Here is a 12,150-nt window from a genome sequence, read left to right on the forward strand (position 1 = left end):
TCATTTACTTAAGCATTTTATTTTATTACGCTAATAGGCCATCTGTTCTTAGTTTTTTTGTACTTGTCAGATAGATCCTAAAGAAGGAAAGGTCATCTTTACTGTGTCAAATAGACACCTTCCTAAAGAAACTGGAAATTGTCCTAGGTCAACTTATTGCACCCTGTCTTATGACAGGCACCTGTATGAATAACCTGCTTTTATAGCAAAATGGCTTTGTCAGCTATTTATGCTAAGTAACCTGCAAGCAGTTAATTTTTCTTTCACAACATCATAACCTTTTGATTAAAACCAAGATCAAGGTTCTAGCCCTAGTGGTTCGCAAGTAATTGCATGACGAATGGACAGAACCCTTAGCATTTTATGTCGTAGAAGGTAAGTATTTCTGTCACTTTATTGAAAATAACAAAGTGCTTAACAGAATGTAATGCCAACAGTTCAAACTCATATAAAACATCTGGAAGAAGTGTATATGGCAATGAAAGCATAATATACAGTAGAAGCACAATACAGTTTATCAGCATGTAATAATAATATTTGACTAAATAGAAAGTTATGTAAAATACATCAGGAAAGAAATATACAGGGGTGGGCAAAAGTAGGTTTAGTTGTTCATATGGAAAAAGACATGTTTTTTATGATTATTACAATAGCTTTATTAACTTAATAGCTTTATTAACTTTATTAACTGGAAAGAATGTCACAATGGTGCAATACCTGTACACTTAGGTACAATCTCGTAAGTGTTTATTATCAGCCATCATTACCTAGAAGATAAATCATAAGTAAGGAAACAAAATTATAACTATAATAATAAGACAAATAATACAAATAAATAATACTGTAATAAATAAATAATGTTTTTGTGTACTCACAACTGTAAATCTACTTTTGCCCACCCCTGCATATGAAGTTTTTATAACATTAATTTTTCTCACCTTAGAGATGGAATAATAATTGTCTCAAACATACAAATGCAACTGCCTCTTTCTGAGCAATATTCAGATAGCAGGCTTGTGCCCTTTATATTTCCCTCTTCAACTAAGTCTCCTGGAGTCAACCATAAAATATCTTGTAGCTTCTTTTTACTTTATATGTGGAATCCTTACTGACATCAAAAAAAGTATAGAGATGTTGTATGCACTAATTAGTTTCAACCTGTGTCATCCACATAATAAGCCAGATACAATATGTGACAGTCTTACAACAAACTGATTAAGAAGGCTGGCTCTGTCCTGGGAGGTAGTCAGTAAATTCTGGAGACAGTAGTTAAGGGAAGAATACTTAATAAACTAGTGGTCCTCATAAGCACTTCCCCTTTTCATGCCATTCTGGTTAAACAATGGGAAATCTACAGCACCAGACCAATTGAAGCATGCTACTGCAGAGTTTGTATGAGGTCATCACGGTTAGCAGACATTGCATTCTACATATAATGAGTTTCCTTACTGATGGAGGGGTGTTGTTACTCTCTTACTCTTGAGTTCTTTTTCTCATCTTAAATTGACCTGCATGTTTTCCCTCACAGTGTTCTTCTTTCAGTAAGTGTTGCTACAATTGTTTGCAGTTTACTTTGGAATTATTAAAGTTTCTGATAATATAAATAATTTTAGACTATATTTAAACTTGAAGCACAAGTTCTAGAAGACAGTAATCAGAACATAATTGGCTGCATTATGATCGTCATTTTTTGCTTACTAACCCATACAGTAGAAATACTTCTCTATAAATATTTTAAACAAGTGAAACATGTCATTCATTGAATCATCTATATATATATAATTCACTAAGGGCACGCAAGACAGAGAGCCCTGCCTGCCAACTCACAGAGCCCCGACTGCCCACTCTAACCCTCCTGCCGCATCATGGGATACGCATGACAGGGCCAGGCCCGCCAACTCACAGAGCTCCGCCCACCAACTCTAAGACCATGGGATACACTCGACAGAGCCCCACCTGCCAACTCTAACCCTCCTCCCGCGTCATGGGATATGCACGACAGAGCCCCGCCCACCAACTGTAACCCTCCTCCTGTGTCCACCATCGCTCTCGAGGCATGTGCACTGCCTGCTCATGTGCCCGCACACAAGAACTCACCAAAACACAGCCTCAGTCGCTTTCGTCTGTCCTACAGTCCACATGCACCTCTGAGCCACATTAACTTTTCATTCGTCTTTTCGGTTCCGGCTGCTTTTCTATATATATAATCGACCAAGTCGCCCGACCATGGGATATGCACAACAGAGCCCCGCCCACCAACTGTAACCTTCCTCCCGCATTCACTGTCGCTCTCGAGGCATGTGCACTGCCTGCTCATGTGCCCGCACGCAAGAACTCACCAAAACACAGCCTCAGTCGCTTTCATCTGTCCTACAGTCCACATGCACCTCTGAGCCACGTTGACTTTTCATTCGTCTTTTCGGTTCCAGCTGCTTTTCTATATATATAATCGACCAAGTCGCCCGACCATGGGATATGCACGACAGAGCCCCGACCGTCCACTCTAACCCTCCTGGCGCATCATGGGGGACGCACGACAGAGCCCCGCCCGCCAACTCTTACCCTCCTCCCGCATCCACCCTCACTCTCAAGGCATGTGTACTTCTTGCTCATGTGCCCGCCCCCAACACGTCACCAAACACATCCTCACTCGCTTTGGTCTGTGCTACAGTCTACATGCAGCTGTGAGCCACGTTGACTGTTCATTTGCCTACCATGGCCACCGCCTCAAATGCATTTCATGAAAACAACACTTCTTTCAATTTTGTACAAATTCCTGCATCAGGTAACTGTATCAGATTCAAATTTACCTTTTAGTTTTACACGCAGACAATTTTCTGTTAGATTGGCATTTGCAATGACAATAAAGCACAGGGCCAAACTTTCAAAAAGATATGCCTGTATCTGCAAAAACCTGTTTTTAGTCACGGACAATTATATGTTGCTCTCTCCAGAGTTCCATCTTTTCATTCACTGACAGTTGTATCCTCAAATCTTCCCCGTTTGGACAACTGTATCTTTCAGGAAGTGTTCACACATTAATAAATAATTATGCGGCGTATGCCATGCCACGGGTTGGCTAGTTTTAAATATTTTAATAGATCTGTTAGTTTGGAGTTTCATTTCCACTTTCGGGCGGCGTTGTGGTGCAGTTGGTAGTGCTGCTGCCTCGTAATTAGGAGACCCAGGTTTGCTTCCCGGGTCTTCCCTGCGTAAAGTTTGCATGTTCTCCCCTGTGTCTGCATGGGTTTCTTCCTGGTGCTTCCTCCCACAGTCCAAAGACATGCAATTTAGGTGCATTGGCGATCCTAAATTGTCCCTAGTGTGTGCTTGGTGTGTGGATGTGTGTGCCCTGTGGTGGGCTGGTACCCTGCCCGGGGTTTGTTTCCTGCCTTGTGCCCTGTGTTGGCTGGGATTGGCTCCAGCAGACCCCCGTGACCCTGTATTTAGGATATAGCGGGTTGGATAATGGATGGTCTATAATGGTGTCTATTTTTTTCAAAACCATTCATCCAATCATTTCTGCTGCCTAGTTTTACCTTTACATTTCTGTTTTTTGTCCCAGTGTCTATATTTCAGCAAGACATACAGTAGTCTACATAACATGCATGTCCTTAGGATGTTAGATGCAACCAAAACCCACATAAAAATTGGAGGAATTTAAAAAACATGACATAGATAAAAAAACAGGTAATGAAATCCAGCATCTGGAGTTGTAAACAACAGTAATAATGACTATGCCACTGTGCTATTAAAAAAGTATTTGTCGTGAATTTAAATAAGCAGCTCTTGTATCAATGTAAAAGTGTTATTATGCTATTTATGATATTCACTCGAATTATTAATTAGCAAAGTTTTTGTAGACATTTTATAAAGAGAGGCCTTTGAATAACAATTTCCGCAAATTACATTCTGAATCATGTGGTATTACATAATATTAAAGTGTTCTGGTGCTATGTTAAGTTCATCATTAATAGTTTTTTTTCTTAGGTGGTGCACCAGGGCTTCCGGGTCCAACAGGATATCCAGGTTTACAAGGATCAAGAGGACCTCCAGGAGGTCCTGGAATTCCTGGAATGCCTGGAATCTTTGGAGAAAAAGGTAACATTTTTTAACTTCTCCAAAAATGTGAAAAAAATAAACTTCTAAAATTAAAACTAGCAATATTCTTTTCACCTATTTAAATAGAGTAAAAATCATTAACATGCAGTGAATTACAGGCCCTCCTCAGCATATTCCTGCTCAGTCAGTCTGTACCCAATAACCAGCTGAGGCAAAAGACCATCATTATGCCTCATACCATGACACACACTTCATATTGCATTTTTCACATTGTTTGTTTGTGTAAGTTCAATGGTCTTTATTTCTTAGGGTCAACATCACTCTTCTAGGATATTGGTTGCTAAACTCTGTTACCAGCTGAGGTGCCATCAGCAATGATTACTAATCAATTGTTATAATGGACACAATGAATGGAATTTCAGCTCTAGAAATCCTTTGCCTATAATTTAAAATGCTACTCTGTGATCCAAGGAGGATACCATGTGTCTTTTAGGTGGCAAAAGTGTTCAGATTGATGGTATCATTGATTGGTCATGACCTAATGCAGCTGTGCCATGTCATTGGGCCTCTTGGACTCAGTTGCCACTGTTGTCAAATGGCATAAATTTCACAATTATAGACTAACTTAGAGGATTTAGTAAAGGTCTATCCACCGTTACATTTATGCTTTCATGCTGTTGTTTTATCAAAAAATACTCTAGTAGTCTGAGTATGTTATTTAGTATGATTTCTTTTACAGTTTAAATCTAAAAAAATACTTTCTTCACTTTTATTTTTATTTAATTTTATTTTTTCATTAAAAATACATAGTTTATATAAAATAATTACATGCATTAATTGCATTGATTCAAGTTTTAACTTTTTCTATTTTTTTTACTTTTTGAAAACTTTTAACTTTTAAAAAATGTCATTCATAAATATTTGTAGTGCTTTACAAGATAAACTCTATAAAACTAGCCTTTTATTATTGTGAAGAGAGGGGGAGGAGGGAAACGTCTAAAATCTATAGGTACTGTCAAAACCCTGGGCTTAGGCTACGTTCACACTACAACATTTTCATTTCAAAACATTTTTAAACAAAAGCGATTTAAGTCCAAACTAGTTTTTTCACATTGTTTATAAAAGTATCTCTGCAGCTAAGAGTGAGAAATGATCTGCTTCTGGCAGCTGTTTTGGGGAAGTGCTCAGTTCTAATTTTGTTGGATTTGAGCACAGTGTTTGACATGTTTGATCATGACATTCTGATTAACAGTCTGGAGCGCTGGGTTTGTATTCGGAGAACTGCTCTTAAGCGGATTATCTCAAAGTCAGGACATTTTCTGTACATATTGGTAGTTCAACTGTTTCCTGTAGGGTAGCCCAGTTTTCTATTTTAGGTCCAGTCCTCTTCTCTTTATATATGTTACCATTATGCTCTATACTAAACAAGTATGGCATCCTGTATCATTGTTACACTGTTGATACCCAACTGTTGATGCTCTGGAGAGCCTTTTCAGAAGTCTCTGTTTTCAGGGATTAAAAATAACAGGGTAGAGTGGGTATAAGGAAAAAAACATAGACTAATATCTTTCTTTTTTAAACAGAACATAGTAGTGTGAATGTAGCCTTACAGATATTTAATTATAACATGGAATGATTGCACCATTAAACAAACTCATCAACAATAGGTCCATAACTGTCCTTATCTTGTAACAGACACACAATGAGAGAGTAATCTGCAGACTGTAAAATGTGTCTGTCCTTATAGGAGCTCCTGCAGTCAATAATAAACAAAATAAACAGAGGAGACAGACATCAATTTTGAGATGATCTTGAATACTTATTCATTGTATTCTTTTAGTTAAAAAGTTCATAGTCTAGACCACCAAGAAAGAATCTAAATTAAATTGATCAGTTAGTTTCTCATTTAAAATCTGAAGCTGTACAATTATAATGCAGCATGGGGTTTTGACCCTTCTAAGTGTTTATGTAGCAGATTCAGAAGTATAGCTGTGACATCCTCCACTCCTCTCTTTGCTCTATATGCAAGCTGTAGAGGTAGAGACAGGCAAGAGTTTTTTTAGCATCTATCTTTTAGTCAGCTTCTCAAACCTTAAATAGAATTCATTATATTTTAGAGTCAATTGGTAGTCGGTTTTAACACCTTGCAATTCCCCATGATTTTAGTTTTTAATTTGAATGCCAGTTATCTTTTTCATACTATTTCTCAATGAACCCAAGTTGTCAGTTCTCGGTTCATTGTCAATCCTGTTCTTATGCTTCATCTTTACATGCTTGATGTCTCGTTTCACATCCTTCTGTAATTCATTCTCCTCAGTTACAGTATTATATAGCAATTGACTATTTCCTCTGTTTAGCATGTGGGTTCTATGACCATCATTTTGTTTTCCATTGCAATTAACATAAATTAAGTAAGTAAGTACTTCTAGGTTATAGAACATTTTTTAATTGGACTAGCAATTTCTTAGTTTGGACTCCTGTTGTTTTTATGTTCTTCTATCTTGTTCACCCAGATCTCTCTCCTCATCTTTAAGTACTCTCTTATTATAAAAAGTTGCCGGATATGTTTTATTGGGTTAACGGTTTTTCATCTTGTATTTGTTTTCTTTTTTTTTTTTCTTCATATCTAACACACCTTGTTTTCAATTCTTACTTGCCTTAACGTGTCTCTAAAAACAATGGTATTTAACTTTTATTGTTCAAGAATTTGTAATGGAGACTTCACCTTTTCCAGGTTTTCCAGGGCCTCCAGGTTTAAATGGTCTTAATGGTTTGCCAGGAGCATTAGGACCACCCGGAACTCAAGGTAAGAATTTCAGTTGTGAGGTTAACTGTGTTGTGGTTTACACGTGCAAATGCCTAAACCTTTAATTTGTTTTTAGAATTTGTCCAGGTCATTACACTGTCTTGTTGATGTAGAATGTTTTACTGTTATGTTTTTAAATATTTTTATGTGGATTACCCAAGGTGTAGCTTTCCATACTGTAGTTCTTTATTTATGTTACTGAAGTGTATTGAACCACAGTATTTGACATTTCTGTTAAAGTATACTATGCAAAAATCCAAATGTGGACAAAAATATAACATCATTCTTTAACAGTAGAATCTCTGAAGCCTTATTTGGTATACATGCATTTCATGCATGTTCCGCGTCTACAAAGATCTAAGTAAGTGTAGGATGACTTGAAATGTGAGGCAAGAAATGCTGAACGCATACCTGAAACAGAAACTTTTTCCATGTTATACTAATAATGACGTGAAGTGTATAACGTGTGAAGACGTTAGTCCAAATATCAAATAAACACGTATACTTTTATTCAAGAATATAACCAAAGTAAAAAAAAATAAATACATTTACATGTTGCTGTCAATGATTTAAAAACCCTAGCTCAAATGTCAATCGAGATAAAGTTGATACGTATTATTATTTAGTGGCGCAGAGGTAAGAACTGCTGCCTTACAACCATAAAGTTCCGGGTTTAAGTCTGGGCACACTGCATTTTGAGTAGTGAGATACTATTACTACAACATAATAAAAAATACATTTGATTTGAGTCTGTAACACCTGGTGTAAATTTTGGCTACTTGTAAAAGTTAGCACTTTTTTTATTATTCAGTTTTATTCTGTCAGTGATGTTCATGTGGTACAACAAACTTACCTCTCCCCCTCTGAGTTGATGCCGTTTATCTCTATTCTTTTCACAAGAGCAGCGATGAGCACAGTTGGTGCTTGCTCAGAACTATTTGTTGTACCAGCAATCAAAGATATGATGTCCCATGACCGCTACAGTATCAGACTATCATGTGGTATTTGCGCTTTGACAACAAAGACACCTGTGCAGAACATCTGAAAAACGTCAGGTTTGCTGCAGATTCGGACATCTAGTAACATTTTGTTGAGAGCTGTGTTTTGAGTTACATCCCAGGTCAAAGACTTTCTGAGTCTGTGGTCATAAAGCTTATGGAGCCATTTCTGGACAAAGGCAGAACCATAACAACAGACAACCTCTTTACAGCACTTTTGCTGGCTAATAGACTGCTACACAGCAACACAACTCTGCTTGGCACCATAAGTAAAATGGAACATCCACCTGCAGCCGTAGTCTCTTTAGTATGCGAGCAATTCGCCATGCTAGTGTTTAGATCTGGCAGTGTTTTGCTGATGGCGGATGTTTTTTTGTTGATTTGATACCTGCTGTCGCTGAGTTTTAATTCTATCCTTAGTGTCTTGCCTTTCTTACAGTTTTAGTTTGGCTTTTTGTTACTTTGTTAATAGTCGGTTCTATAGTTCATTAAATAACAACTGTTTAGCTTCATAGAGCTAAATAGGCAAGGCAGGTTCTTGTGTAATATGTTGCATGTACTTTGATAGTTTCTCCTTACAGTTAGGCCTAGTGTTAGTGTTGATAGTGTACTCTCATAGTCAGTGACTATTCTCTATCTTAAAAAAGAAAACAAATGAGCAGCAAAACAAATTATTTTATTTCTGTGTTTACTGTAATTGTAATTTGCTAAGATAAGGCAGCTAAAGATTAATCTAAGTTGTAAATTTACAGTTTTGCTTTAATGTGCTGGTTTGCATCAAAAAGCCACAACTGTTATCTTCGATCTCCCAACTTTGCCTTGTCAGAGGTTTGGTCTTTTGGGACTTTTTGTGTGTAATATCCCTGATGTGACATGATACAGACCAGCCCACCCCAAGGTTAGGTGGGCATTATTCCTAGAGAGAGGTTGGGAGCATGCACTGAAACAGTGCATTGCTGCATCAACCACACGACAAACCACCTCAGGATTCCAAATTAGCACCCAAGCACAGCTGTGCAATGCGTGACACCTCAACACTATACTAGTTCAAATGAAATCGAACAGTGGGTTTTTTTTTACTGTGACTGGAGTGCCAATCCTGTCACCAACCCCCGAGTTTTCCCTACAAGTTGGAGGACCAACTAGCAGGCCTGGATTCAAGGTAACTTCATATCCAAGATGGCGCAATTGCAGGTTATGGGCCTTGCTAAAAGGCCCAATGGAGTGGAATCATTTCTGCAACCTTTTGATTGCTGGCGCAGATCCCTGTTATTTCTAGGCCATCATGTTATTTGCCAACAAAATGAAATAGCCATACAACTCCTAAATCAGAGGTCTCTTGCTTTTTTCAATATACTTATGAAAATGTTGAAGGAGCAAGTTGCCATGGTCAAGAATGTTATCTTGTGGAGTATAAGCAGCTTAAGCTTTGTATTCTCAATAGTTAAGGCCACACTTTCCAATCACTTTGTCTTGGGGATTGTTGATGGTGAGAGTAGAAAAGCAGATCAAGATCTTTGTGTGGTGGATGTGTGAAGTAATCAATGCTTTTAATACCTTCTCTACATTCCTTTCATCTGCATGAGTATCTATATTTTTATCTTCCTCAGCTGTTGTTGCCTGTGTCATGTACCCAGAAGTACAACATACTCTTGGCTCCTGCAATTTAACATCCTCCCTCCCACAGGGCCAGCCTCATTTTTTATAACAAAGAAATTAAATAATTAATAGGACTACTACTATCTAGTGTGCTGCTATGTACCATGGCTAATTATAATCTGCAGTGCAGAACACATTATGCTTGTATAACTATGACATGTTATTGTATATCATTTTATCACCTGTTCTGAATAAAGCTGAAATTTCTGTATGTTTTTGCATTCTTCCTCCTCCAGTGCATGTTTTTTTTTTTGTTTGTTTAATTCTCGTTTTCTCAGTACCAACTTTTTCTTTTCTTTCACTTTTGGTGCCCATTTTAAAATGGTTAAATGCAGTGAGTAACATAAGAAAATGGATGAATGGATGGTTGGTTTCAGTTTCACTTGCAATGGGTTGTACCATTTGGAGAGGGGTCGCCTTATTTTCATATAGAATGAATACCTGCATTTAAAGTGGGTTTATACCACTAGGAGAGTAGACATTTATTTATTAGAATTTCAAAGGGTGTGCACAGCAGCTTCACTGACCCAGAAACATCATTGACCCACCAGGAAATATCTTAGTATTCCTGATGGCCACTCTACCCTTGGCAGGAAATCTTCTGAATTGTACTTCCTGTGTTTTGCAATAATGTAATTATTTTAGCCTTTAATACATGATATAGCAAAAAGAAACTTTCATACTTTTTATGAAAGTAGTTTTTCCCAAGTTCAGATAAAGCTGTGATTGGATAAATAGCTAGTTTTGTAACTAGTTCAATGCTGGAAGCTTTAGAGGTGACCATAATTCATATTGTGCAAATATTTGTTTCTTCCTGCTTTCCTTAAAGTTTAATTAGAAGAACATACTAAGAATACAAGCAGCATTACAAATATGTGGAAAAAAAACTTGTTTTTTTTTTTCTTAACTAGGTTTAAGTGAGTCAGGTTTACTTGGTCTTGTTGGAACACCTGGTCGGAAGGGTGAGCCAGGAACACCTGGGACAGGGCCACCTGGAAATTTTGGAGAAAAAGGTGCTCAAGGGGACCGAGGTAAGAAGTTTTCACACTTCACATTTTAGCTATATCTGTTTCAAGAGAGAATGTCAATAATTAATTTCAATCTTAAAAGACAAAAATAGTTATGTATATTGTAGTTCTAAGCTTCATGAATGATCAGAACAAAGTAAATTGTCTTGGACCCCAATCAGTCAGGTGTGGTGAAGTTATTTACTATATGGCCATTCAGATACCTCGTTATCATTGACTTTAAAAGAGTCAAACTTGACATGACAATGCAGTATGAAAACAAATTATTTATAAAATATATTTTTTATTTTCCCAAAATACAGTACATATTAGTAGATCAAACCTTTATTACAATTTTGATTAATTTCAAACAAAATTAATTTTTTATGTACTTTTAGTACTTTTAATTAGTTAAAAGAAAATTTAAGTCAACAAAACATTTTAATTTTGTTCTACATCATAGCTAAAACAATCTACCATGATTGCCCAATGAACATAAAGTTTTCATTACATGCTTAACATTAGGTGTATTCTATAATTTAAGTGACATGTAACATCTTATGCTAATTGTTTTACTTAAAAATTAACTACTTTCAAGTTGCTGCTTTATTTTGCCTGCTGAACAACCCCCGATTAGATCCCAGCATTAGACAGTCAGAAAACCTGTATTCCACTTGCACTTCAGAGAGAATATAAGATATTTGTGATTTAGTAACCTCAATTATTCCTGGAAGTTAATTTTTTAAGTAAAGAAAACCTACATTATTTTAATGCCTTGTTGTGGAAAAATATTCATTATAAAGGAATTACAGTAATCCCTCCTCGATCGCGGGGGTTGCATTCCAGACCCCGATAGGTGAAAATCCGCGAAGTAGAAACCATATGTTTGTATGGTTATTTTTATATATTTTAAGCCCTTATAAACTCTCCCAAACTGTTTATAAATATTCCCTGCACAGTTATACAGCATAAACCCTTTGTATTCTCTTAGTTATTAGGTAAGATTCTTTGAAATTATGTATGTAAACACGCTGTTTATGTACAGTAAAACCTAAATATTATTTTAAAGATATTGAGTGTCTCCGATATCACATATGTTACAGCCATTACGATAGACAGGCCACCAGCAATAAATACGTACAATGCAAGAAAAATTGTATACTGTAAATGTGTGTACAGTGACACTAAATGTACGTACATGTACTAAGTACTGTAAGTAGAAAATTAATTATGGTTACTCACCAACAATGACACGATGACTTGTCCGATAACGATGAGTTTAGTTTTACTGCACAACAAAGGAAAGCGTTACAGCTCTTCTAAAGGAGCCTGTTCAGGCGACTGTATAGCACCGCCGTTGTTGTTCTTTAATCAAAATCCCTAAAGCAGATTCCATCCAGGCTGTTGCCTTATTACATCCACTTACAACTCGTTTTGCACCCTGGTTAAAAGGACTCTGCGGCCGTAGATCTTATATTCCTTTCCTACTTTTTAAATAAAAAAAAGAATCGTAGCCTCATAGATGCTGTAATGGCGTCCTACAGCAGTGTAGCTTTGGCACTTGGGCATGGCCCCTGAAGCAGTAGCAGGAGCAGAGCGTTATGGAGTCACAATGAAG

At 37.0% G+C, this 12,150-nt stretch overlaps 1 protein-coding gene across 1 annotated transcript in view; it reads left to right on the forward strand.

The window, feature by feature from the left end:
* The window catches only part of col4a6 (collagen, type IV, alpha 6), a 582,406-nt gene that overhangs the window by 468,974 nt on the left and 101,282 nt on the right, over positions 1-12,150 (forward strand). Inside the window, exons 35-37 of the mRNA XM_039765772.1 lie at positions 3,991-4,101; positions 6,797-6,868; positions 10,437-10,556. Of these exons, the coding sequence (XP_039621706.1) occupies positions 3,991-4,101; positions 6,797-6,868; positions 10,437-10,556 (303 nt within the window). The remainder of the gene's footprint in view (positions 1-3,990; positions 4,102-6,796; positions 6,869-10,436; positions 10,557-12,150) is intronic.

The sequence above is a fragment of the Polypterus senegalus genome, chromosome 10, assembly GCF_016835505.1.
Source record: "Polypterus senegalus isolate Bchr_013 chromosome 10, ASM1683550v1, whole genome shotgun sequence".
NCBI classification, from domain to species: Eukaryota; Metazoa; Chordata; class Cladistia; order Polypteriformes; family Polypteridae; genus Polypterus; species Polypterus senegalus.